This window comes from Oryx dammah, unplaced genomic scaffold (genome assembly GCF_014754425.2).
Source record: "Oryx dammah isolate SB20612 unplaced genomic scaffold, SCBI_Odam_1.1 HiC_scaffold_26, whole genome shotgun sequence".
NCBI lineage: Eukaryota > Metazoa > Chordata > Mammalia > Artiodactyla > Bovidae > Oryx > Oryx dammah.
In genome coordinates, this window is record NW_024070210.1 from 65,501,931 (window position 1) to 65,526,007 (window position 24,077).

Consider the following 24,077-nt stretch of genomic DNA (forward strand, 5'->3'; position numbering starts at 1 on the left):
CAGGATTCTTTAGGCAAGAACACTGGAGTGGGTTGCCATTTCCTTCTCCAAATCATTACCTGCAGTTAAAGCTAATCACAAGCAGGAAAGATTCTGAAAGCCTGAAAATTACTTGAGGTCTCATGATCCACGTGGGAACGAGAATCTGGAGTTCCAGTAACAGGTTTTTCAGGATATTTGCTTTCAAAAAGTATCCGCCCCATTCCACTGCCCTCAGCCAGCCATGCAATACCTGCTGTCCCTCCCAGTCTTCCCACACCCCTCCACAAAGACAGCGGCCATTTCTCACGCCTCCTGTGGCTCATTCCCATTAGCTTGCTCTAAAAGCTTCTGAAGTTTTCAGGTGGAAATACTTGAAAGCAAACTTCATGCTCTTATTTCTAATCCCCAAGAGGCTCACCATTCTCTTTGCCCACTTTTCACGCTTCCTGGATCCAGGCGACATTGTGAAGGTGAGCGCTGTCTCCACACCCAACAGAGTCTGATAGAGGGTTAGGAGGCAGCCAAAGTAGTCTCTTTGTCTCTCTTCCAAGATAAAGCACTTTTTCAAAACATTTGCATTTTCAAAAGGTCAATGGTGGTAGGATTATAGGTATTTGGCATTTTTAAAATTACTTTGTGCATTTTCCTAATCATCTCTGACTATGTATTATCTTTACTATAAGATTCTTTGGGACCATCTGTAATTACAAAAGCATTTTGTGCTCAATGCAGAAAACTTGGGAAACATAAAGGAAAAAGAAAAGTCCCCTTAATGACATCATGCAAAGAAAACAGCTGTTAACATTTTGGCATATGTCTTTCAGACTTTTCTCTCTGCAGAGATGCTTCATTTTTGTAATCTGGAAAGAAACGTAAACAGTTAAGAGACAAAGCCTTGAGTCTTTAGTCTTCAATTTATTTCTGTTTTTAAACAGCATCTAACGGCTTGGAAAAGTCCCTAACAGCAAGGGCCTGCCCCATGCGCTCCCAGAGGCTCCCTCAGTCAGGGCTGGGGCCCAGGGTCCAGTCATTCCCCTTCAGCCACACCAGTCGCCAGGCCTATTTTATCTCCATCTCCGGAGACATGGAACAGAAGAGCGTCTCCAGTTAGAGGCGAAGTTGGAACTAAGGGATGCTGCACGAAGGACGGGGCTGAAACACAGCTGCCTTTGTTAGTCTTGGGATATTTTGGGGATATGGTAGCATGCTCAGACAGGAGGGCGTGAAGAGGGGCTCCTGAACTCCTCTCTGGCCTCATTCATTCCTGGGCAAGCCGCACAGCACCCCTTCCTCTTGCCCAGCTCCTCAGTGCACTGCCTTTAAAAGCTGGGCAAAGGATGGCCCGTGTCATTCAGCATTCCTGGCCGTGATCTGCTCAGCTGCTCTTTACTCCTGACCTAGACAGGATGGGTAACCGGGAAGGTGACAACAATTCAGACCTGAGTGTCCCACTACCTCACGCTACAGGGCTTGGGACCCGACTGTACCAATCCCTTACCAATTCTCACCTAAAGGGGAATAATACAAGGGCATCTCTTTGTGAGGAGGGGCAAACCTGGGCATTTAAACCCCAAGCACAGACACAGATGGGCCCCCAGGCCAGAGATGCCTCAATGCATGCACTGAAGCCACAGGGCCGCTCAGCTGGGAGAGTAGGGGCCCCGACTTCTCTCCACACCCATGGTAACCATGGAAACATAACCACCCCCTCTGCCAGCTGCCTGCGTTTAGACAACCAGGCCTGGCCCACCTCCACCCAGCAGAGGCCTGAACTGATGCCAGGCCGGCCACAGAGTTTTGCAGGAAGAACTGGGATTGGGTGATGTGGTCAGTCCAGGCTTCCAGCACAGCTCAGGAGGGCTACCACAGGAGCCTCCACGCCTTGCCGCCTGGGCTTGGGTCAGATGGGGCTTAGTCAGCCAGCACAGCAGCCGGCAGAGCCAGCCACGTGGCCCCGGATGCCCTCGGCCTGTGGGCTAACAGCTACTGTGGGGCAGTAGCCCTTGCTGCAGTAGCAGCAGCCTCTGAGACTCACTGACGGGGCTCTCTGGCTGCTGCTGCCCCTGCCCAGGCCGCTCAGCCAGCTCCCCGGGGCTGAGGATGTACCGATAGTCACTGGGGGTGCCCCCCACGGCCCCCAGGCCACTGTCATCCCCCGCCCCGCTGCTGGCCTGGTCCCCGCCAAGCAGCTCCAGGTCACCTCCCTCAGTAGGCTCCTGGGCCCCCTCAAGGTTGATGTACAAGGGGTCCTGGCTGGCGGACAGTACAGACAGGCGGCCCAGGACCGTCTCCAACTCCATTCGCAGACACGTGAAGCTTGGGCGCTGCTTGGGGTCGGCGCTCCAGCATTGGTACATGAGCTCATACCTGGGACAAAGAGAAGGGTGAGTGGAGGGAGTAAGGAGCCAGAGGAAGGGGAAGAAGGGTCCTCCTTTCAAAAGCAGAGGCCCCTTTATTATATGAAACCACAATTTAAAAAGATGTGATGGGACTTCCCTGGTGGTCCAGAGGTTAAGACTCAGCATTCCCAGTGCCAGGGGCCTGGGTTCGATCCCTGGTCAGGGAACTAGATCCCACATGCCGCAACTAAGAGTTTGCATGCTGTAATTAAAAGATACTGCATGTCACAACTAAGGATCCTGCAGGCTGCAACATAGATCTAAGATCCCAAGTGCCTCAACTAAGACCCAGTGGAGCCAAATAAATAAATAAATATTTAAAAAAAAAAAAAAAAAGATGTGATTATGGAAGTTCCCTGGTGGCCTAGTGGTTAGGATTCTGGCTTTCGCTGCTGTGGCCCAGATTCAATCCCTGATCAAGGAACTGAGACCCTGCAAGCCACATGGCAAGGTCAAATATATATAAATCAACACTGTGTGTCTGGCACTATTTACTGGCACTATGGGTTTACTGTGTATCTGGCATTATTCTAAGTATTTTATATTTATTACTAATTCTCACAATATTATGAACTAAGTGATTCCTACTCTACCAATGTTCAAAAAAAGGCACAGAGAGGTTAAGAACATTGACTAAGGTCACACAGGTAGAAAGTGATGAAAGCAGGTGGGTAGGGTCTAGAGACCCTCTTCTGCTGTTTTGGGAGTGGGTAGTAGGAGTGTTTTTGTCCTGTGAGACACAGCCAGGAGTCAGGGTTATCTGGAGGGGAGTGAGATTTGAGCATTCACCCTTTGTCCTAAATCCTCATCCATTCAGGGGGTCTTAAATCCTCATTATTCATGGACACCTTGAGAATCAGAAAAGCTTCCAGCCCCTTCCCTGGCAGCAACATTTTTTATGTACAACTTTAGGAGCTTTACAGATTCCCTGAGGTCTTATTCCTATTCCCAGGGAATGCCTCATGCTGAAGGAAAAAAAAATCTAACAGGAAGGGGCTGAGACCAGATCTAGTCAGAGCAAATGCCTGACTTTCTTGCCTGTGCCCACAATAAAAGCCCCAAACACTCCCCACATACCAGGCCTCCTGACAGGGGCCTCCAGTGATGGGGCAAAGTCATGCCAGACACTGAATAGGTCGTGGGAATGGTCCAGACCATGGCTATGTGGCTGGGCTGGGATATACTGTCAAGGCCGTGCCAGGAGCCAACTGGCGCCTGTCCACGGGCTGCCTGGTGGGAGGCCAGCGCCTGCCCACCCCCTACTAAGAACACTAACTTCAGTCCTGAATGACACTAAGCCAGAGCCTGGTCCCCACTGCCCAGTAGAGCCTCTGTGGCTTCAGAGGCCCAGGCAGGCTGCAGCCACTGGGAGACCAGCATTTTCTGACTCCCCTGAGCTCTGATGAGGGGAAGCCCTGGTTTGTGCACTCAGATTTCCCTCTCTCCCACAGTCCAGCCTCAGGGTCCTTCAAAGCTCCTACCTTAGAGGAAAGAGGATCCCACTCAGGACTCAACCACTCAGGCTGAGTCTTCCTCTGCCTGTCTCCATTCTTGGACCTCTGGAGGTCCAACCCCAGGGCAGGAAATAGGTTTGTAGCCTCCCATCCCCTAGTACTAGTGCAAAGGTCCTCTGGGGGCCCAGGGAATCTCTGGCTTGCATGGCGTGAGAGAATAATACTAGAATAGACAAGTCATAGTGGGGGTCATGTTTAATAGGCACCTTCTAAACTCACATAGATCTAGGTTCAAGTCTCAACTTATTCACTTAATAGCTGTGTGACATGGGTCGTGTTATCTAACCTCTTTAATCCTAATTCCTCATCTACAAAATGGGGATAATAATAGTCTTTTCCTCATAGGGTTAGAGGAGGATTACCTGAAAGAATGCCTGTGAAGTAGCCAGTTGATGTTAGCGATACTGTGTTCTAGTCACACGGGGTTCATGACTCTCCCCCGAGTAGCAAGTATATCACCATCCCGCCCTACTCCCAAGGGCTCCAGGCTTCCAGAAAGCAGGGAAGACAGTGCCCTTCTCCCCGGGATTGCAGTCTGTTATCTTAGGTCTCTCCACTCCCCCAGAGCAGAGGCCCAGATAAGAAAGGAACCCAACCTCCCACCCCCAGCGCCCCCTCCCTGTCAAGCAAGGAATGCGATGGAGCAGCAGTTTTTCCCAGCCTCCAGGGAGCACTCCCGGAGGGGGAGGGAGCTCAGCTTTGGAGAAGGAGTCTGGGTGGACAATGCTAACAGGGGAACCTGCAGCCACTGTTGCCCAACCCTGGACCTTCTGCCTCTGGCAGGGGATTCCTGGTTCTCCCCGGGATCTGGAGAAAATGAGCAATCGGTAAAGGCTGGAGGAAGAACTATAGGATGATAAAGGAGGAGAGAAAGAAAACGAGTCATAGATGAAAAAGAAAGTTCGGGGTAGAAGTCAGACTTGCCTCTAATGACAAGGATATTTCCACAAAAGTTCAGCTGAGGGTCGCAGCCCCCGCCAGGACAGCAGGTGTGGTGGTAGCCATCAGCTGAAACACCAAACACCTGTTCCCTCCCAGAATCCCCTCCCTGGGGCACTCACACGTCCTCCATACACTCCGGAGGCTGTTTCAGGCGGTTCCCGCCGATGAGGTAGTTGTAAATCTCAGCGTTCTCGATGCCAGCGTATGGCGTCTGCCCACGCGTCATGATCTCCCACATGGTCACCCCGAAGGCCCACTGGGACAGAATCGAAGTTGGGGGGGAGGTGTCACTAGGCCTCCTAGGCCAGGCAGTCTCGAAGCAAGCATATCTTGGGGCTCAGGGGCCTCAGGCTGGGACAGCCAGAGCACAGAGGGCTGAGTGGGCTAGGCCTAGGAGAGGCTCCAGGTCCACCCACACGCTAACCACAGTACTACCCCGCCACCTGCTCACCACGTCACTGTGCACAGTGTACAGGTTGTCAGCCAGACTCTCCAGGGCCAGCCACTTGACGGGCAGTTTGGAGGCACAGCCCTGACGATAGTAGTCCCCACTATAGATCTTTCGGGAGAGTCCAAAGTCAGCCACGCACACCGTCATGTCTTCTGCCAGCCTGGGAGGGGTTGGAGGGTGGGGTCAGCCTTCCACCAGGCTGCAGCCTTACTAAATCCACGGTGTCTTTGTCCCCAAGCCATCTCTTCACAAAGCAGATACTGTCCCAGGCGGGGGCTAGTTCTTCCTGGTACTGCTTCCTGCCTCCCACCCAAACCCTCCAGAATTCACATACATGCAGTTCCGAGCAGCCAGGTCTCGGTGGATAAAGTTCCGGGAGCTCAGATACTCCATGCCACAGGCAATGTCCACCATGAACCGGACCAGGGTCTGCAGCGGCAGATTCTGGTGGGCAGACAGGATAGCAAACTCAGGACAGACCTAGCCAGGACAGGAGGAAAGGGATTCCCTGACCAGGAAACCTAACAACTGTCCTCAGAATTGCTGAAAGGAAGAGGGTGGAGGGGCTTCCCAGTGCAAGGAAGCTTTGGCAAACTTGAGGGAGGGCACCCAAAAGTCAAGACTGTCCCAATCTGGGGCCCCCACGGGGCTCCTCTCCCAGGAAGGGGCCTGGCTAAGCCTCAGTTCCCAATGGGGACTTGTGAGGGAGAAGGAAGCCTGTTAGCAATAAAGGTCAGACTTAGAGCCCGCCTTCTCCCAACCTACTCAAACGGCCCTGCCCACCAAGCCAACCTCTCTCCCAGGGTTTCTGTGCTTTTCCAACTCCTGGCCACTCCCAACCCAGGCACTCACAAAGGGGTTCTCGCCAATCCGGGAGGTGAGCAGGAAGGCGTGCAGGTCCCCATGCTTCATGAAAGGCAGGATGACCATGGGGATGGGGAGACGGCCTTTGGCCCTGCTCCGGAGGCTTACCCCTGGGGACAAGGGAGAGTCAGCGGGGCACATAAAGGTCAAGGGACAGTCCAAGCATCAGCCTGGGTCCCCACCTGCTGGTCCTACCTCTAGCCCTGGCTCTGCTACCTCTTTCCCCATAAGTTCCACACTGGCCCAGTGACTCCCCAGGAGTCATTCTGGCTGCCCCTGAATCTCTGGAGCATCTTCTCTGTCTCCTCCTCCTCTGTTTACACAAGCAGTCTTCATGTACAGGGTCTACAAACTGAGCTCCTTACCTGGAGCCTGATCAGATTTCAGCCACGCCCCTCCTTGCTATTTTGGTGTCTGCTTACTCACCAGGCAAGTCTGAGCTTCTCCCCACAGGCTGCCCTAGCACCTTGGAGGAGTACCGTTTTAGCCTCATTTACATTTACTTCCCCCAAGAAGGAAGGGACTCACCAACAAGCTTGGCCACGTGTGGGTGGTCAAACTCCTTCATGCAAGCCGCTTCCCTGAGGAACTCTTCAATGTCGCTTGAGGCAATGATGTCAGCTGGGAGAAAAGAAGGGAGGGGAGGAGGGAGACGTGACCACTGTGGGCGTGGGGAAACAGTCTGGTCATGAGCAGGAGGAAACCCCACAGGCTGGTCTGTCCAACATCTCCACTCGCTCATGCCTTCTCTTTGGTTTGGACAGCCAAACCACTCAACCAACCACAGCTTAGTCACCCCAAGTGAAACCAGAGGATAGTCACTGCTGAGGCAGAGGACAGAGGCTGGGGCACCAAGGAATGTGGGTTTATGCCTGTGAATTATTCACGTGGCAGAGAAAGCATCCCAGTTAGCGCTGACTAACACATCTTGGAAAGTCTAGGGGCCCATCAGAGCCTGCTTCAGAATCAGCCCCCTTTCACCTTCCTAAGTGACACCCTCAATTCCACTATAGTAATATTCTCCACTCACCTTTCAGCATCTTTACAGCCACTTTCACAAAGGAGCCATCCTCCTGCTTCAACTGGGCCTCCCGCACTGAACCAAACTCTCCTAGGAACCGATCCAAACAATGGTGAGTCCCCTTGGCCTCTTGCCCCCCACCCACCTCCCCAGTGACCCTTCATAGGGGACACAGTATCACTTTCTGGGGCCACTGAAGGAGGCTCCCTCATTCATAGCAAAACAAAGTAAGCTAGGAGTGATGACACCTCAGCCTTTCTTGACCCCAGCCTCCATTCCCCTAAACGTCCAGCAGCCAGGAGTTTATGAGCATATCCTGTTCATAGGAGCTGACCTATACCCACAGCCCAGAGTGACATGGAAGCAAGCAGACACACCCAGCCCTGGCAGCTCAGGCCAGTCCCTGCTCAGCCCCACACACCTTTGCCCAACATCCGGCCCAGGGTGAACTGCTGCTCCGGGATCAGCACATCTTCCAGCTTGTCCTTCAGCTCGTCACTGATCCCCAAGCTGTCCACTGCGGGGAGGCGGTCATAAGAAAGGGAGCGACCTCTCTGGTCCTGATCCAAAACTCAGTCTGCCTCCTCCACCCCAGACGCCACCCTCAAAGCAGAGGTAAACTTTATTTAGCTCCCCCACAGCTGGGCCAGTGACCTCTGCCAGGATAGGTCTACGTGTCTTTTCCATGGTGTGCCTAGGACTTAGCAAGGTTCAGACCTATTGGTCAAATCAGTAAGAGAAAGGCAGGTGCAGGTTCAAGACAGCCCATTCCTTCCTCGTAGGACTCCCCACCACTCACTTACGTGTAGCCTCGATGCGCTCAGGCCTTTCCCGATTGAAGGACCGTGCTGCCCGGAAGTGAACAGCTGGCTCCCCCCGGGCCATGACGGTGTCAAAGGCTTGCCTAAAAGGAGACCCAGGACTTGGAGTCAGCTCCAAGGTCTTCAGTCAGTGCCGGCCTCTCTCTCGATGTCCCCAGCCCTTACCCAAACCGTGTCTCCTTCCTCCTCTTTCGAAGCAGGATGAGGGCCAGGGCAGCAGCCGTCACCAGGGCTGTCAGCACACCCAGGACCACAGGCACCCAGGATGTGCGGCTGTGGGGAGCACCCTGCTGGCCTGTGGGAGACAGGGGCAGTAGCACGAGCTGGGCTGACACCACGGAGACCCTTTAGAATTTGTAAATGAGGGTCAATGAGCCTGAGCCAATGGCTCCTCTCAGTCAGTAAGGGAGCAGAGTGGAAAGAGGCTCCAAAAGAAGACCAAGAGTTCCTACTCTGTCAGCCACAGGCCCTGGCTGTTGGCACCTACAGTGTGACCAGGCATTTCTATGCTAGTCTGCATGGCATGGGGGTGGAGGATGAGATACAACCCTGGCCTCAAGTGCATGACTCTGAGTCTTCGGGCCTCTTAGGAGGGGAGGTGCTGCCAATCTCCTCCCATCAGTCCAGGTTGCCCTGGAAAGCCTCAATCCCGTGGCCCCTTCCCCTTATAGGCCTTACCTGCGTGGTCATGAGAAGAGACCACCAGTGGCTGACTCCAGGGCCCACAGCCAACTGCATTGGTAACACACACACGCACAGTGAGGTCCTTCTGGGGATCCCAGCCCGTCAGGTTGGCCCTGGTCCCCTCCACTGTCAGCTCACCCTGCAGCCAGGAAAAGTCCCCATCCCACACTGAGCCTGAGGAAAAAGGCTCCAGCTGGGTGGGGCCTGAAGGCAGAAAAAGATCTCACTAGGAACATGGGCGGCTAGGAACACTGTGGGTTCAGGGGATGCAGGGACACAACCTGCTGGGAGTCATCACATTCCTGCTGCAGGCTGCAGAGGCCTCTCCTGAACACAAACAAGGCTCAGTCTGAGAAAGCAGGGGTGGGGGATGGGAGGGAACTGAGGGGTGGAAGAGGATAAGAAGGCCTTATCTGTGTCCTCCCCTGGTTTGTGCAGGAATGTACTTCCTGCTTGACTTTCAAAGTGGACACTGGAAGCAGTCTTCACAGGAGATGGACTCCAGTGAACAATGCAGCCTACAGAGGAGGGCAGGACAGCGTAGACTCCCAGGGGTGGTGGAAGGCCCACCACGGCCCCCCGCGCTCACCAAGGACCGCTAACCTGAATCTTGAAGGGCCTCGGAGCCCTGATGGCTGACTCTGATGGCACTTGGAAGTTTCCCTTACCTGGGTACCGTTGTCTTGAGCCCAGGACATTTTATAGGGTCCCAGGGGGCCTTCTGAAGGGCCCTCGGGGATCACTTCTTCCCACTCCAGGATGAGGCCAGAGTCTGTGTGGATGGCATGGAGGTTCTGGGGAGCGCTGGCTGGGGCTGTTCCCAAAGAGAGAAGCTTGCTAAGAGCCCTGCCCTGCCTGCGCACCGTCACTAGCCCACGTGGGCCTTTGGAACCGGCTCCATAGAACTAAACTGCTCCGAGAGGAACAGGTTGGGGAACAGTGTGTCTGCCATTGCTCACTCCTATCACCCGCTGTCCTGGGGAGTAAGGGTGAACAATGGCAAGGCCTGGACTATCCCAGCGAGGCAGGGTATTGCTCTTCATCACCTTGATGGTTCCTCGGTGGCATCCTTCACTCCCCTCTCCTCACAGCCCTGCAGCCTCCTTGCAATTGCTAGCAACTCCATGCATGTTTGTGGTATAGGGTCATTGCGCGCTCTTTCTACAGGGATTTCCCCCAAATATGGGTCTTTCCTTATCATTCAGACCTCAGATCTCTGTATCCAGGTAATCCTGGAGCCCCCTAGGGCACTCTTTACCACTGTACTATCCAATCTTTTCTGCTTGTCTGCTCCACCCACTAGAACTAGAGCTGCTGGATGGGGGCTGGATTTATCCAGTTCACAGGTAAGCAGCAGGCACTCGGTGAAGGGCTGGCTAACTGATGTATGATCCCCCCTCTTTCAATCAACTCTATTCAGAACTGGAGCTGACACTGCCCTGCCCCTCCTCATCCCTGCCCAGGTACTCTGCCCTGTAAGTCCTTTACCTAGACCCTTCGTCCGAAAGGGCACCCAGTCAGCATATGGAGAGGGCCCCAAGGCATTGGCACAGCGAACCCTGAGGCTGTAGTTGGTGGCGGGTGTCAGGTCCCGAAGCAGGCAGGTAAAAGGTGGCACGGGGACCATGACAGCCAGAACCTCCCAGTCTCCTGGGGCCTGAGTCACCTACAGAATAGCAGAAAATCAATGATGTAAGGGAGGGAGGTTTCTTAGGCATGTGAGATGAGATGGAAGGTAGGATGGGTATGGATATGATCGGGGGCTTTAATCTATGCCTCTTCAAGTCTATCAGTGGAGTAACCAAGACCTGGAAACAACCTAATGTCCAGCAACAGATGGATGGATAAAGAAGATGTGGTATGTGTATATATACATACATACATATATACCCAATGGAATATTACTCAGCCATAAAAATGAAATAATGCCATCTGCAGCAACATGGATGCACCTAGAGATTATCATACTAAGCAAAACAAGTCGGAAAGGGAAAGACAAGCACCATATGATATCACTTACACGTGGAATCTAAAATACAACAAAAATGAATATATATATGAAGCAGAAGCAGACTCACAGACATAAAGAACCGACTTGTGGTTGCCAAGGCAGGGAGTGGGGGAGAGGGAAGGATTCAGAGTTGGGGATTATTAGTATACATAGGATGGGTAAACAACAAGGGCCTACTGTATAGCACAAGGAACTATATTCAATGTCCTGTGATAAATCTTAACGGAAAATAAAAAACATATATATCTATAACTGAATCACTTTGCTGTACTGCAGAAATTAACACAACACTATAAATCAATTATACTTCAATTAAAAAAAAAAAAACTGTCAGCAGACATTTGCAACCCATCCCTTCCCACCCACCCCCACTGCACATTCCACACCTCTACGTCTTTGCAAATTCTGTTCCCTTTGCTGGAAATGACCTGCTCTTCCTAATGAAGTCCAACTCATCCTTCAAGATTCAGTGCAAATATCACTTTCTCTGTGAAACACTTTCTCAAATACTCAGTAAAATTGATGCCCCTTTGTGCTTGATGCATAATTATGTTAGAGTAGATACCACTCTTTGTATTCATTTGGCAAAAAAGTTTGTTTACATTTCCGTAAGTTGTTACAGAAGAACCCAAACTTTTTGGCCAACCCAGTAACTGTTTAAATGCCAGCCCAGGGACTTCCCTGGCGGTCCAGTGGTTAAGACTTTGCCTTCCAATGCAGAGGGTGCAGGTTCAATCCCTGGTCAGGGAGCCAAGATCCCATATGCCTTGCAGCCAAAAAAACAAAATATAAAGCAGAAGCAATATTGTAACAAATTCAATAAAGACTTACAAGAAATAAATAAATAAAAATAAATGCCAGCCCAGAGTCTCAGAGCTTCTCAGGGGCAAAGTGCCTAGGAGCTTAGGGGCACCATGAACTTGGCCTGCACATTACACTTTGGGGACCCAGGGCAAGAGTACAAATGGGGAGATCCAGTGTACTATATGACTAAACATTATGATTTTATATGATTTTAAATGTTAAAAATCAGCTAACAGGCTATTAAGTAAAATAGTTTCTATCTTAATATACTGACAAACAAAGCTACAAAACAACCCGAAAGATCAGGTTTGCATTTTTCTACAATTCTCTGAATCCTTGGAGTTCCAAGCCTGAATGAGACAGCACAAGAAGAGCCAGCCTCCAGGCAAGGGTCTGCACCATGAGGGACACCATGTGCATGGGTGTGGACAGTGGCCTCCATACCCATTCCCCCTCAGATGGCTGTCCTTGAGGCTGAGGGGTGCGTGTACCTCAGTGTGATCCATCCTTGGGAGGATGGAGCAGGGAAGAGCCCCATATCAGCCCCAGAAATAGATTTAAGAGGAGGGGGTGTCCTGGTGAGCTGGACGGGTATATTCCCTTGGTCCTATGTATTCCCTGCCCAGGGGCAAGAGGTGCAACCAAAGGAGGGCCAGAGTGGGGTCCTCTAAAGGGGGGCACCCAGAGCAGGGCCCTTTGCTGCCCAGGAGAACTGCCTAGAACTGTTTCAAAGGTTCCCCTTAAATAGCTTTGGAGTGAACAGACAAACGAGCTGGCATTGCCTCATTTTTAGATCACCTTACTTGGCCCTCCCACTCTCTAATGTCCAGGACCCCTTCTGGGCCCATCTCTGAGGCCTGAGTCAGGGTGTGGAGCTCGAGAGTACAGGCATCAAATAAATCAAAGCTTTGGGGTTTTGCCCACATAAGTAAAACTCTTCCAGGGTATCCCCAGTCTGATCTACCGACCCGTTTTCCAGCCTGAAGAATGCACAGGTTGAACTGCTCTGCCATCACTTGTTTGCCAGAGCACCCTATGATAAGGGGCAACAGCCAGGGCTGTTCCTGGTAAGGGAATGACACCTGAATAGTGGAGTCCAAGCCCCGAGGGCAAGACTAGGTAAATGTGATACCACTGTCAACAAAGTGCCACCAAGACAGCCAGGAGGAGGATGGCCAGGAGAGCCCGTCCCACCCTCGCAGCCTACCTGGACTGTACAGGATTGGATCAGGGCTCGGCCGTCGGCCCCCGGCATCCAGGCCACGCTAACGTTGCTGCTGGAGAGCTTCGTCACTGTGATGTTGAAGGGGGCTGCGGGCAGTGCTGCAGATGGGGACTTAGAGTCAGTACCCAGGAAGGATAGAGAAAGGGAGAGAGTATGGGAGTCAAGCCATGAGTCCCTCCCTAGGGTTCTCCCCACCAAAATGATGGCCACGCAGCACTCCCAGGACCACAGTAATACAGAAGCCAAGCAACCAGCAGCAGACAGCTGCTCATACCTGGGAGAGGGCCTAGGCTGGGGAGGTAGGTCGCCTCTCCCTGAATCAAGAGCCCTGTCTAATCAAGGAATAGGATAAGACAGTGGATGGGTGGGGGACACAGTATCTCGGCCTTGGGAGATACCAATGAGAGGCAACTGGCCCTGCAGCCACAGCCCACTCCTGAGCATACATCAGCTCTCTCTCCCTCTGTACCCCACCCACTGTGCACAGCAGCCCTCTGGGTCTCTACCATCCTGCTAGGCTGTTTCCCCCACCCCCATTCCCTCTACAGGGGCTGGAGAAGCAAGATTGGGCATGAGCCTTGACCGTCTCCTGCTAGCTCCCTCCCTTCTTCCCTCCCAAGGACTCTGCTCCAAGATGGGAAATCTGCTGTGACGTCAGGTTTCTATTCTCATCACAGCCGTGGCAGGGTCTCAGGTGCTCCCACTAGGAATGGAGCTATGCCAATTAACCCCTTATCCACCAGATCCCAGCAGGACCAAGGCGAGTTGGAACACCAAACAATTCTAACTTCACCCACAGCCAGCAGAGAGGGCCTCTGCCTCACCGCCTCTCACTTCCTGGGGTCCTCCTACCTTGAAGATGAACAGTGGCAGTGCGAGAAGAGGCCAGGCCTTTTGGGTTGTGAGCTTCACAGGAGAACACAGTGCTCTGGGTCACCCCTGGGGCCAGAAAACCTTAATTAGCATGCCCTGAGCATCAACTCCCACTCAGTCTGGGATAGCCAAACCCTGGGTCTGATTAGCTTAATACCCTCCAGCCAAAAGAAAGGGTTAGACCATAGGGATCGATATAAATCCCAAGGCTGGGGCTCTGTTTTCTCATCTTCTGAATGGCAGAGTTGTGAGAACCAACTGATATAACATATGTAAAGTGCACAGTAAAACATTTGAGAAATGTGACATGTGACACCCCCCCCCCCCACCTCAATCCCATCTCTGGCAGACAGCACAGTGTTGCCTCCCTTTTCTGGTCACTCCTTTGCACATTCCAGAGAGCCCTTCTGTATTTGCTCTGTTCCAAAACATTGTTCTATTTGCAAATTCTCTGCCTTTTCAGTAGTTCTCTGCTCCTGAAGGCACGAGTCTTATCTCCCCAATTATACTAATTCCTAGGGGGCTGGACCAATGGCTTCTCTTTCTTTTGTCCTAGATCCCCCGTGGTGCCTAGCACAGTGTGGTGTGTGGAGTAGGAGTTCAGTGAGTGCTTATTATCTAGCTGGCTGCCTGAGGGTCCCAACCACGCACTGCTAGAGAGAACTGAACCCGACCTCCCTTCTCATCTGCTCCAACACAGCGCCCCCGAACGGGACCTGCCCCACTTCAACCGATCCTGCAGTTCATCTTTTTTCAAATTCCTAAGGGACCTGGCAGATCAGTGTCCATCCCTCCCAACTTGCAGTGCATGAGACCAAGCTCAGATGCCCATCTTTTGCAGCCAGTTCAAGCCTCCACCAGAAACAATAACTTTGTTTCACACATAAGCGAGCCCTTCCTGAGGTGTGTCCCTGGGGATCTTGGGGTCCATGTGGGTGTGCAGGCATGGCGGCTTTGGTTTAACTGTGTAGAGGCATGGCCAGATACAGTTGTTTGGGAAAGGTCTGGAGATTTTCTGGAAAGGGCCATTAGAAGAGTAGGCTCGTGTATCTATCTGTGTGCTGGCTCCCCCTTCCCCCTTTTCCTCCCTGCCCACACCCACCCCACCCCCACTATCCCCAACTCTGCCGCCTGAGATTCTTGTCTTCTAGACAAGTCTGCCAGACACTCCTCCTAGCTCTGCGTGGGCTGGCTCCTGGCTCCTTCCCTTGGGAGGGGTGGGGGGGATGGGTGCCCTGGGTCCTACACATTCACCTCCCGGGGCCAGCTGTGCATGGCCTAGTCTGCTGTGAACTAGCCTACTGTGAACGAAGGCAAGAGGCTCCAGCATCTCCTTAAGCACACACAGCAGGCTCACCGCAAATCAGCCCACCCGGCCAGTCTAGCACACCTGACTAACGAGCTTAGCAATGGTGCAGGTCATGTTCTTAGGCACTCTGGACACTCACAACAGCAAGGTTAGTGACTGAAGCAGGTTTGAGCTCTGCCAGCCTCACCACCCCTGCTCAGAGCCCCTGGGGAGGCTGCTCACCTGTGACATTTAAAACGGAAGGAGAGGGAGCAGGTTCCCCAACCTGCGTGCCTCCTCTCCACCAGATAATGGTGACAGGTTCTGGGGGCCCCACGGCCTCACAAAATAGTTGGAAAGGGGCATTGGGCGGCACTGCCAGGTCTTTTGGCTCCACAGTGAAAAATGGCACACCTAGGGGTAAAAGGCGGATGGGGAGTGAGCCTTGAGAGAGGGATTCTCCCTTCTCTAACAGCCCTTCTCGAAGCCGGGGAAGAGGCAGACGGTGGGGAGCTGCGGGAAGGGCAACAAGGAGGGGAGTGGGCAGGAGCTTTAGCAGAGTTCTGCTGGCAAGCCCGAGATCCCATTCAGGGGCCTTTGTTGCTTTCTTAGTCACTTTGTTTTCCTGGGCTCAACAGCTCTGAGCTCCTGCAGCTGTGGAGCCTTCCTCCCCTCCCCCAGTCCTCCCCCTCCTGGCCTGGCCACTTGGCAGAAAAGGGTCTAGCCCCAGATGGGTGCTCAAGGCTTGTCTGTCAGACAGCTGGAACTCAATTGCACCCCATAGATGCTGGGTTCTAGCCATCCCCTTGGCTCTCAAATCCCCAGGCCTTTCATGTAGGGGCCGGGCCTGGAGTCTGGTGCAACCAGGTCCAGAAGGCAGTGGGGCCACCCAGATTCCACTGAGCTTCCTTGGGCAGAGGTGTGGTCCCTAGCAGACAGCGCCTGCTCAGGTCAACATGCCCCTGTGGCTCTGCCTCCTCACCTTCTACCGTGAGCCACACTGGCTGGGAGGTCTCAGTTTCATCGCCATCCTCCACCTGGCACCAGTACCTCCCCGCATCAGAGCGGTCCACTGACTTCAAGCTGTGGAAACAGGACACAGGGCCTCCCAGAGTCAAGAGGGGCAGCTCTGCTGGGCAGACTCAATGAGTTCAGCCTACCCCCGCTTCTGGAAGTATCCACAGGTGGCCAAATTAAAAAAAAACAACACCACAGACCTATTGCCCCCAGCTCCCAAATCCCATGGCAAGAAGACAACATGCCCCCAGACTGGTATCCCACACCCTCCCCCAGTCGTGCACCTGAGGAAGCCAATCCAGTGCTGCTCACTGACGGGGATGTACACCTGATCCATGCTGTGGACCACAGCCCCATCCTTCACCCACTGTATCTCAGGCTCTTCCATCCCCTCCACACTGCAGTTGAGCTTCACCGGCTGTCCCTGAGACACTGTCAGCTTCACTGGGGCCCCCATGAGCTTCAGGCCTGAGAGGTGGGAAAGAGAAGGTGTCATTCTGCTTGACAGGCACCCTGCGTCTGGAAATATCCCCCATCCTCTCCTACCACCTAGTTTCTGTGTCAGAAGGTTCATTCCTAGCCGGTGGCCAAGGAAGCACAGGCAGGACGGTGTGGGAAGGAAGGTGGCCTAAGCAGGGCTGCGGGAAGGAGCATGACAAGCTCTCCAGGCGCCATCTCTACCACTGCCACGTCCCTCCCAGCGGTGAGGAAGTGACCTGTTCCCCATACCTCCCTGCTGGGCGATGCTAAGTCGGGCCCAGCCACCAAAAGGAAAGCGAGCCAGGCTGCAACAGTGGGGCACCCTCATAACCCGGGGCAGTTACTGCCCTCGGAATCACTGCTGCACCCAGTCAGTGCAACAGGCAGCCAGCTCTCCACCCAAGGTGACAGCCCAGACCCTGCACTGCTGTTGGCATCCTCCTGCACCCCCGCCTCTGGCAAATGTAAGGAGGAAGGGAAGGAGGGGGTGCTCCCCCGAAGTGGAGAACATATGGCTGCAAAACCACGTCAGATCAAACACATGGCAGCCTTCCTGGCAGCCGGCCGCTCTATTAATACCTGAATGTGTGCAGGGGCGGGTGCTAGGAAGGTAGGAGGTAGAAGGGAAGGGAGGGGCCCTGAGCCCAAGACCCCTGAGCTACTGTCACACCAACAGGGGGCTACCCTCTAGAACACTACCTCTGAACACACACACACACACTCCTCCTGTGTGTCTTTAAGCAGTGAGGCAGAGAGGGGCAGGTGAACTATCCATAGAACTGAAACCCAGTCCAGCTTATTCCTGCCCTTTGCTGTGTGATGCCAGGCAAATTTCTGAGCTCTCTGATCTTAAGATACACACGCTCTTCCACTCGTAAATACTTGTCACTATTTCCTTCCTTTTCCTCCTTTGAGATTCTGATATGGCAGGGAGAGCTGTCTGAAAAGAAGATACCTGCTGCTCTGCCCAGTGTCACTTCTTACTCCCTTTACCTTCTCAGGACCAGTCACAGGGCAGAGGGGTAGCTTTACACCCCACACAGGACAGGCAGTCCCAGGGGTGTGTAGTGTGAACTTAGGGATCCCGGGTGCTGCAAGAAGCACTCTAGCCACTGGCAAATGCCTCAGTGGCTGTGTGGGAACACAAGGCTGAGCAAACACCAGCAACTCTGCCCCAGTCCATCATCTCCAACATGCCTGGGTTTCAGGAAGCTCAGAGCAGGCACAGGGACTCGAGTATGCCCAGGTGTTTTCTGTGACTGGGCACCGTGAGAGCCCCTGTACCTACATGATGTAGGGGTCCTGTGGGTGCTGAGTCCCAGCCCCAGTGGCTTCAGAGTGGACCTTCGCGTGTGGGGCGAGCAGACAGGGGTCTCCAGGACTGAGAGGGGTGAACAAACAACTCGGAACATCGAGGCGGGAAAAGCCAGTCCCTAACATCCCCCGCTGACCGCTCAGCTCGCAGCCCCACTTCTTTCCTTACAACCCCGCCAGAAGAGCCCGGCCATGAGAAAGTTGGGGGGTGGGGGCCCCGACCCGAGATCCCGGGGCGAACCCACCGCTGAGCCCCCTTCCCCAGCCCCCGAGCCTCGGCCTTCCAGCTTGGAGCCCCCCGCTCGAATCTCCGGCCCGCCCAGGCCCTGGGCTCGCCCCGCTGCAGTCCCCGGGCTCCGATCCCCGCCGCGCCCCTCCGCAGCCCCCAGCTCTCCGCCGCCCCCCGGGCAGCCCCTACCTGCGGCCACGGGCTCGGGGAGCAGCAGAACCGCCAGACCCGCCAGCAGCAGCAGCGGCGGCGGCGGCGGCGGCCGCGGCAGCGGCGGGAGCCCCGACCGCCCCATGCTCCGCCTCAGCGCCATCGGCGGCGACGCCGCACCATGCCGGGCCCGGCCCGCGAGCGACCAGGGAGGAGGGAAGAGAGGGAGGAGGAGGAGGAGGGCCGAGGGAGGGACGGGGGCCGGCCCGGGGGGCGGCGCTGGGGCTGGGGCTCCGAGACCCGCGCCCGCTGTGAGTCGCCGCGGCGGCTGTCAGCCACGCGGGGTCCCCGGGGCCGCTCCTGGGCCACCGCGCTCCTTCCACAGCCGTCGCCGCCGTCGCCGCCGCCGCCGCCGCTGATTCATGTTCTTCTTGGAGCCGCCGCCTCCTCCCCGGTCGCCCGCCCGCCCGCAGCCCGAGCTCGTACCGCCCCCCCGCGGAACCCCAGGCGGCTCGCTCCGAGCACCAGCCTAGTAGCTGCCAGCCAGCCGGGCCTCCGGCAGACCTCCACTCAGACCTCCGCAGCCTCGGCCGGCACCCGCGGTCCCAGAGAATACCCTAGTGCAGAACCCAAGGGCCTGGCTGGGTCCCCTAGATGGGCACCCCAGCCACGCCCCTCCTTTCCTTAAATACACCCCAGCATCTTTTCCAACCCAGCACTCTAGATCCTTCCCTCAAAACCTTCCTAGAGACCTCTACCATACCCCAACTTTTGTCCAGACTCTGATCACAGAACCTAGCACCCTCCTTTCAGCACAGAAAATTTCCCCTGGATACTTCCAACCATCAGGCCCTGCAATTGTGGTGACTCAGTGCTCCCCACACAGGACCTACTAGCACACCTTCGTGCCTCATTCATGAGTTTTTCACCCAAATTCCCTGTATTCATATTCCACTTTCCACCCCTTTATCTCCAAGACCTTGGGCCTTGGGTCTTGAGTTCTGAGATCTTGGTAATCCTCTGGTTTTATCCGCTGTTGCCACTGTTCCACTACATAGGTTAAAGCCCAATGGCCCACATCTCTGAGGGACTGTCATTCTTCCTGGTTGCTCCCTATGCCTCTAGCCCCCATCCCTCAGGATGTGATGTGAAAGTTGGCTGTGATCTCACAATATCCAATAAAACATTAGCTATTATTAGTAGATTACCTTACACATAGTAGGCACTCCATAAATAGACAGATGCTTGTTAAATGAACAAATAATTGCCTCAGAGCTTGGCCTGACCCACCACCAGTAATCTAAGGGGTAGCTGACGTGTCTACAGACATCCTGTCTGGCTGATAAAGAGCTGGTTCCAAATCCATTTTACCAAATGTCCCCTTCCGTTTGCCCTTGCCTTTAGGGGTCCCCAGGACCAGAACTCCAGAGGGCAAGGCCCAGAAGTACTGGGTAGGGAGGAGGGACAAGCCACTTGTTTTCCCCTCTTCCTCACCTTCCATTTCCCTGAAGCCTCACTGGATCTTTCAAAGGATTCTCCTTCTGAGCAGCAGAGGCCTGCCTCTTCCTTCTCTTGGCCCCATCAATGCTTGTTTATTTATTATACTAATGATAACAACAGCAGTTCTGGCGGCAGCCTCAGACTCAGCTGGGGGCGCCCCCAGGCGGCAGCACAGGGAAAGTGCTGTCAGAGTTGGATGGCGGGGGCCTGAGTGTCCGTTTAACTGAGAGCTCAGGCAGTCTTCTGAGGCGCTGTGGGTCGGCTTTGGGACTCTTTCCTAAAGGAAAAGTCTAGATCCGTTCCAGAATCCACAGTTTCGGAGCTCGCGCTGAGTCGGATCAGGGCAGGCAATAGTCTAGGGCCGAAGCCAGATTCACCCGGGCCGCGGCTACTGCGGCAGAGTGGCTGCTGCAGCCCTGCCCTTGAGCACTAGTCATTTCTCAGGGTCCTCTCCCCCAACTCTCCTCTCTGGAGGCGACTTCAAGTTTCCAATGAAAGGAAATTGTTGACTCTGGCTGACACCGGAAAGACCGCTCCTAGAGGATGTTGAACTTGGAGCCCAAACCTGGCCTTTTAACTTCCTCTTCTCCCCTACCCCAACCCTGCCCCCCATTAATTCCTGAACTCTGATGAGAATCCCAGTCCAAGGACCATCCTTGGCCCCCAGGCAAAATGGATTTCTGGAGCACATGCCTCTGCATTCTCCACTCACAGTCTTTATTTTCTTTCTTTCTTTTTCTTTGATTGGCCACTCCAGGCAGCACATGGGATCTTAGTTCCCCTACCAGGGATTGAACCCATGGCCCCTGCATTGGAAGCATGGAGTCTTAACCACTGGACCCCCAGGGAAGTCCCTCTTCTCTCACAGGCTTGACAAACTTCCTACCTCAGGTAGCAGCCTGAGGGGCAGCATACTGTCCCTGTGGGGCCTGGCGACTGGAATGCCTGCCTCCTCTACCCCTGCTTCTGAACCCCTCTCAAGTCTTAGTATTTCTGCTTGCAGGGTAGGGAGGACTGTGGAGTCCTGGCCTTCAGACTTTGTGCTCCTGCATAGAGTGCTTGCCTCCCTGAGCCCTCACAACCCACTCTTACCCATCTCCCCCATCTTTCTGTCTCTCTGGACACAGAAAAGAAACATACTTTAAGGATATGTGAGCAGGTGTGATTTTGTGGAAGAGGTGTGTAGGTGGGTGAGAGGGTGTGCATTATGATGTATGAGGGAGGGTGTGCATTTGTGCAAACCCTAAATGTGACTGACGCTTTGTGGGTGGATGGGGAGAGGATGTGTGTGTGTGACTGGAGGAGGTTGGCTGCCTGTGCAAATACAGGCCTGCAAAAATCTCCCTTCCTTTTGTAAATGCCTTGCTTGGAAGAAAACTAATCAAATCAACAGGAAATGTATTTGACCTAACATAGGAGCAGATGTCCAAGTGGTTCCTGTTCTCAAAACAGAAGCAGAGCCAGCTATGATCTATCCCACCAGAGAGTAAAGGCCAGCAGCAGCCCCTTATTATGGGTGGAGCTGGGTTGGGCCTTGGCTTCACCCTACTCATGTGAAATAAGTATCTGCCCATTCTCTGCCTTTTACAATCCATGACTGTCCAAGGAAGTCAAGGAGCAAGAAAAGACAAAGGCAAAACTGGAAATAAAAGCCACCTGCCCATAGCAGCAGAACACCTTGATAACAATTTCTAGCAGTCTCTGGAAGTAGCTGCTTCAGCTTTCTCAGAGTTAGGACTCCTCCTCCATGAGAGAACCAAGTCACGGGGTCATGGCAGTCTTGCTGGCCCTGTGAGCAAGGCTATATTCTTTTCCAAATACTGCTTAAAGAGGTTAAGAGTTGGGAAGTTTCCTTTAAGGAATGGGGCAGCCAATGGAATCTGTTCCTCATCACCTTAGAGAAGCAGGGAATCTATGACTTTGGGGTTTGGAGGTGTGACGTCACGGGCGCTGGGGACTGTTGCTGTACCTGCCAAACGCCCCTTGCCTGAAATCCGTAAATCAGAAACCGTGCCACACCTTGCTCAGTTGACGATAAAGCAAAAAAGTAAGTTTCTAGGAGAGACAACACTCTGAAAGGGGGATTTTCAAATGAGCAGATTTTCCCCCAAAAGTAGATTTAGGAAATAGGAAGAGAGCAGGAGGTCTGGGGTTTCTGAAATAGCAAGTGAGTCCAAACATGTGGGAAAAAAACCCAACTGTACTCTTCAAAATTTCACTGAGGGATGGCCCTGAGAAGAAGAGTATAGTAAGTATGTGTGTGTGTGGATGCCATGTATCTGGCTGTCTATAGTTCTTTTTTTGAGCTGCTTTAATAGCAACATGGTAATTTAGGCTATTAAAAAAGTTTTTTATTATGAAATATTTTAAACATACGTACAAGTAAAACAGTATAATGAATCCCCGAAGTACCCTTCATTCTGCTTCAATGATTATCTTAGCCAATCGTGTTGTATTATTCCAATTTATTTTTAGTCTTTTGCTGGAGTTCTAAAACCAAATCGTAGCCATATAATTAATTTCAGCTGTAAATATTACACTGTGTATCTGTAACAGGCTTTAAAAAACTCACCCATACAGAGATTCAGATAGTTACATATAGAAATATTTATAGATATGTGTATATGTTACACGTACACATATATTCCCTTTGTCAGCTGAGAAGGGCCCAAAAGCAAGACACTCCAGTAGCAATGAGTATATCTAGCACCCAAATCTTGGTTTCTAATACCATTTTCCAATGTAAGAGAACCAAGGGTCCTTGGAGAAGTGGCTGATTCTAGGACTGGGGCAGGAAATATACAAGATGAGTTTGGAGAATTTTGTAGTACCAGAAAGTAAGGAAGTGTTCAAAAGCAGAAAACACAAATCAAGCATATACATTCAGGGAATTCTGTCCAGTGGTTAGGACTCCAAGTTCTCACTACTGAGGGACCTGGTTCAATCCCTGGTCACGGGACCGAAATCCCACAAGCCACATGTTATGGCCAAAACACACACACACACACACACACACACACACACACAATGATGGGGTATATCAAAGGGTCAAATATAAATATATGTGAATGACTATAATTTGTTAGTAATTAAAAAGTATATTGTAAATTAATGTTAGTTCATGGAGAGCATAGACAAATCTACCATGCAGAATTACAAATAATTTATAATTTAAATATTTCAAAGGTACTCCAGCCTCAAGGAGGGGGAGGACTTCAAACTCATAACCTCAGTCTAATCATGAGAAAATCATCAGACAAATCTCATCGGCGGGATATGGCACAAAATACCCTACCAGTACTATTCTAAAGTGTCCAAGTCATCAGAAAAAACAAACAAAAAAACCCTCTATGAAGCTGTGACAGCCAAGAGAAGCCTAAGGAGTCATGACAATGAAATGCAATGTGGTATCCTGGATGGAACAGGAAAAGGACATTAGGGAAAAGTTGAGGAAACCTGAATAAAGTATGGACTTTAGTAATACTATGTCAAATATTGGTTTATTAATACCAACAAACCTGCCATATTAATGATAGATGCTACTATGTTTAGGATAAATTGAATGTTTCTTGCTTTATAATCCTGTAAAGCTAAAGCTATTCTAAAATAAAGTTTATTTTTCAAAAAAAAACACATCCATACCCAAAACATTAAAAAAAACACATTTTATTTATTGACTTGTTTATTTAGCTGCACCACTCGGCTTGCAGGATCTCAGTTCCCAACGAGAGATTGAACATGGGCCATGACAGTGAAGGCACTGAATTCTAACCACTAGATCACCAGGGCGGAGAAGGCAATGGCACCCCACTCCAGTATTCTTGCCTGGAAAATCCCATGGATGAAGGAGCCTGGTAGGCTGCAGTCCATGGGGTCGCTAAGAGTAGGACACCACTGAGCGACTTCACTTTCACTTTTCACTTTCACGCATTGGAGAAGGAAATGGCAACCCACTCCTGTTCTTGCCTGGAGAATCCCAGGGACGAGGGAACCTAGTGGGCTGCTGTCTATGGGGTCACACAGAGTTGGACACGACTGAAGGGACTTAGCAGCAGCAGCAGCAGACCACCAGGGAACTCCCCATACCCAAAAAAATGTTTTAAAAATACTTAATAGTGTGTGTTTTAGATTTAGTTTTTCCAAACAGTCTTAAAAAGTATCATTTTATAGTATGTTTGTTTGAATCAGGATACAAACAAATCAGGACCACATATTTAATTATCAGCCCTGGGATTTCTTTGGAAGGAATGATGCTAAAGCTGAAACTCCAGTACTTTGGCTACCTCATGCGAAGAGTTGACTCATTGGAAAAGACTCTGATGCTGGGAAGGATTGGGGGCAGGATGAGAAGGGGACGACAGAGGATGAGATGGCTGGATGGCATCACGGACTCGATTAACATGAGTCTGAGTGAACTCCGGGAGATGCTGATGGACAGGGAGGCCTGGCGTGCTGCAATGCATGGGGTCACAAAGAGTCAGACACGACTGAGTGACTGAACTGAACTA

General features: G+C 52.4%; 1 protein-coding gene across 2 annotated transcripts; it reads right to left on the reverse strand.

Annotated features, from left to right (window-relative positions):
- Nucleotides 1-877: 877 nt before the first annotated feature.
- Nucleotides 878-19,631, reverse strand: TYRO3 (TYRO3 protein tyrosine kinase). Of its 2 annotated transcripts, none has more exons than XM_040226875.1 (19): nucleotides 18,109-18,247; nucleotides 16,181-16,364; nucleotides 15,862-15,962; nucleotides 15,123-15,293; nucleotides 13,571-13,657; nucleotides 12,701-12,816; nucleotides 10,167-10,344; nucleotides 9,347-9,492; nucleotides 8,673-8,817; nucleotides 8,160-8,289; nucleotides 7,977-8,077; nucleotides 7,595-7,690; nucleotides 7,183-7,263; nucleotides 6,681-6,773; nucleotides 6,141-6,262; nucleotides 5,623-5,732; nucleotides 5,289-5,448; nucleotides 4,957-5,093; nucleotides 878-2,349 (listed from the first exon to the last, which is right to left on the reverse strand). In XM_040226875.1, exons 1-19 carry the CDS (start codon nucleotides 18,230-18,232, stop codon nucleotides 1,959-1,961), a joined length of 2,673 nt encoding a protein of 890 aa, XP_040082809.1. In that variant the 5' UTR covers nucleotides 18,233-18,247; the 3' UTR covers nucleotides 878-1,958. The 2 variants fall into 2 exon arrangements, with proteins under 2 accessions (XP_040082809.1, XP_040082810.1); XM_040226876.1 differs by lacking the exon at nucleotides 18,109-18,247 and adding an exon at nucleotides 19,564-19,631 and having other exon boundaries at nucleotides 881-2,349.
- Between the last annotated feature and the right edge of the window lie 4,446 nt (nucleotides 19,632-24,077).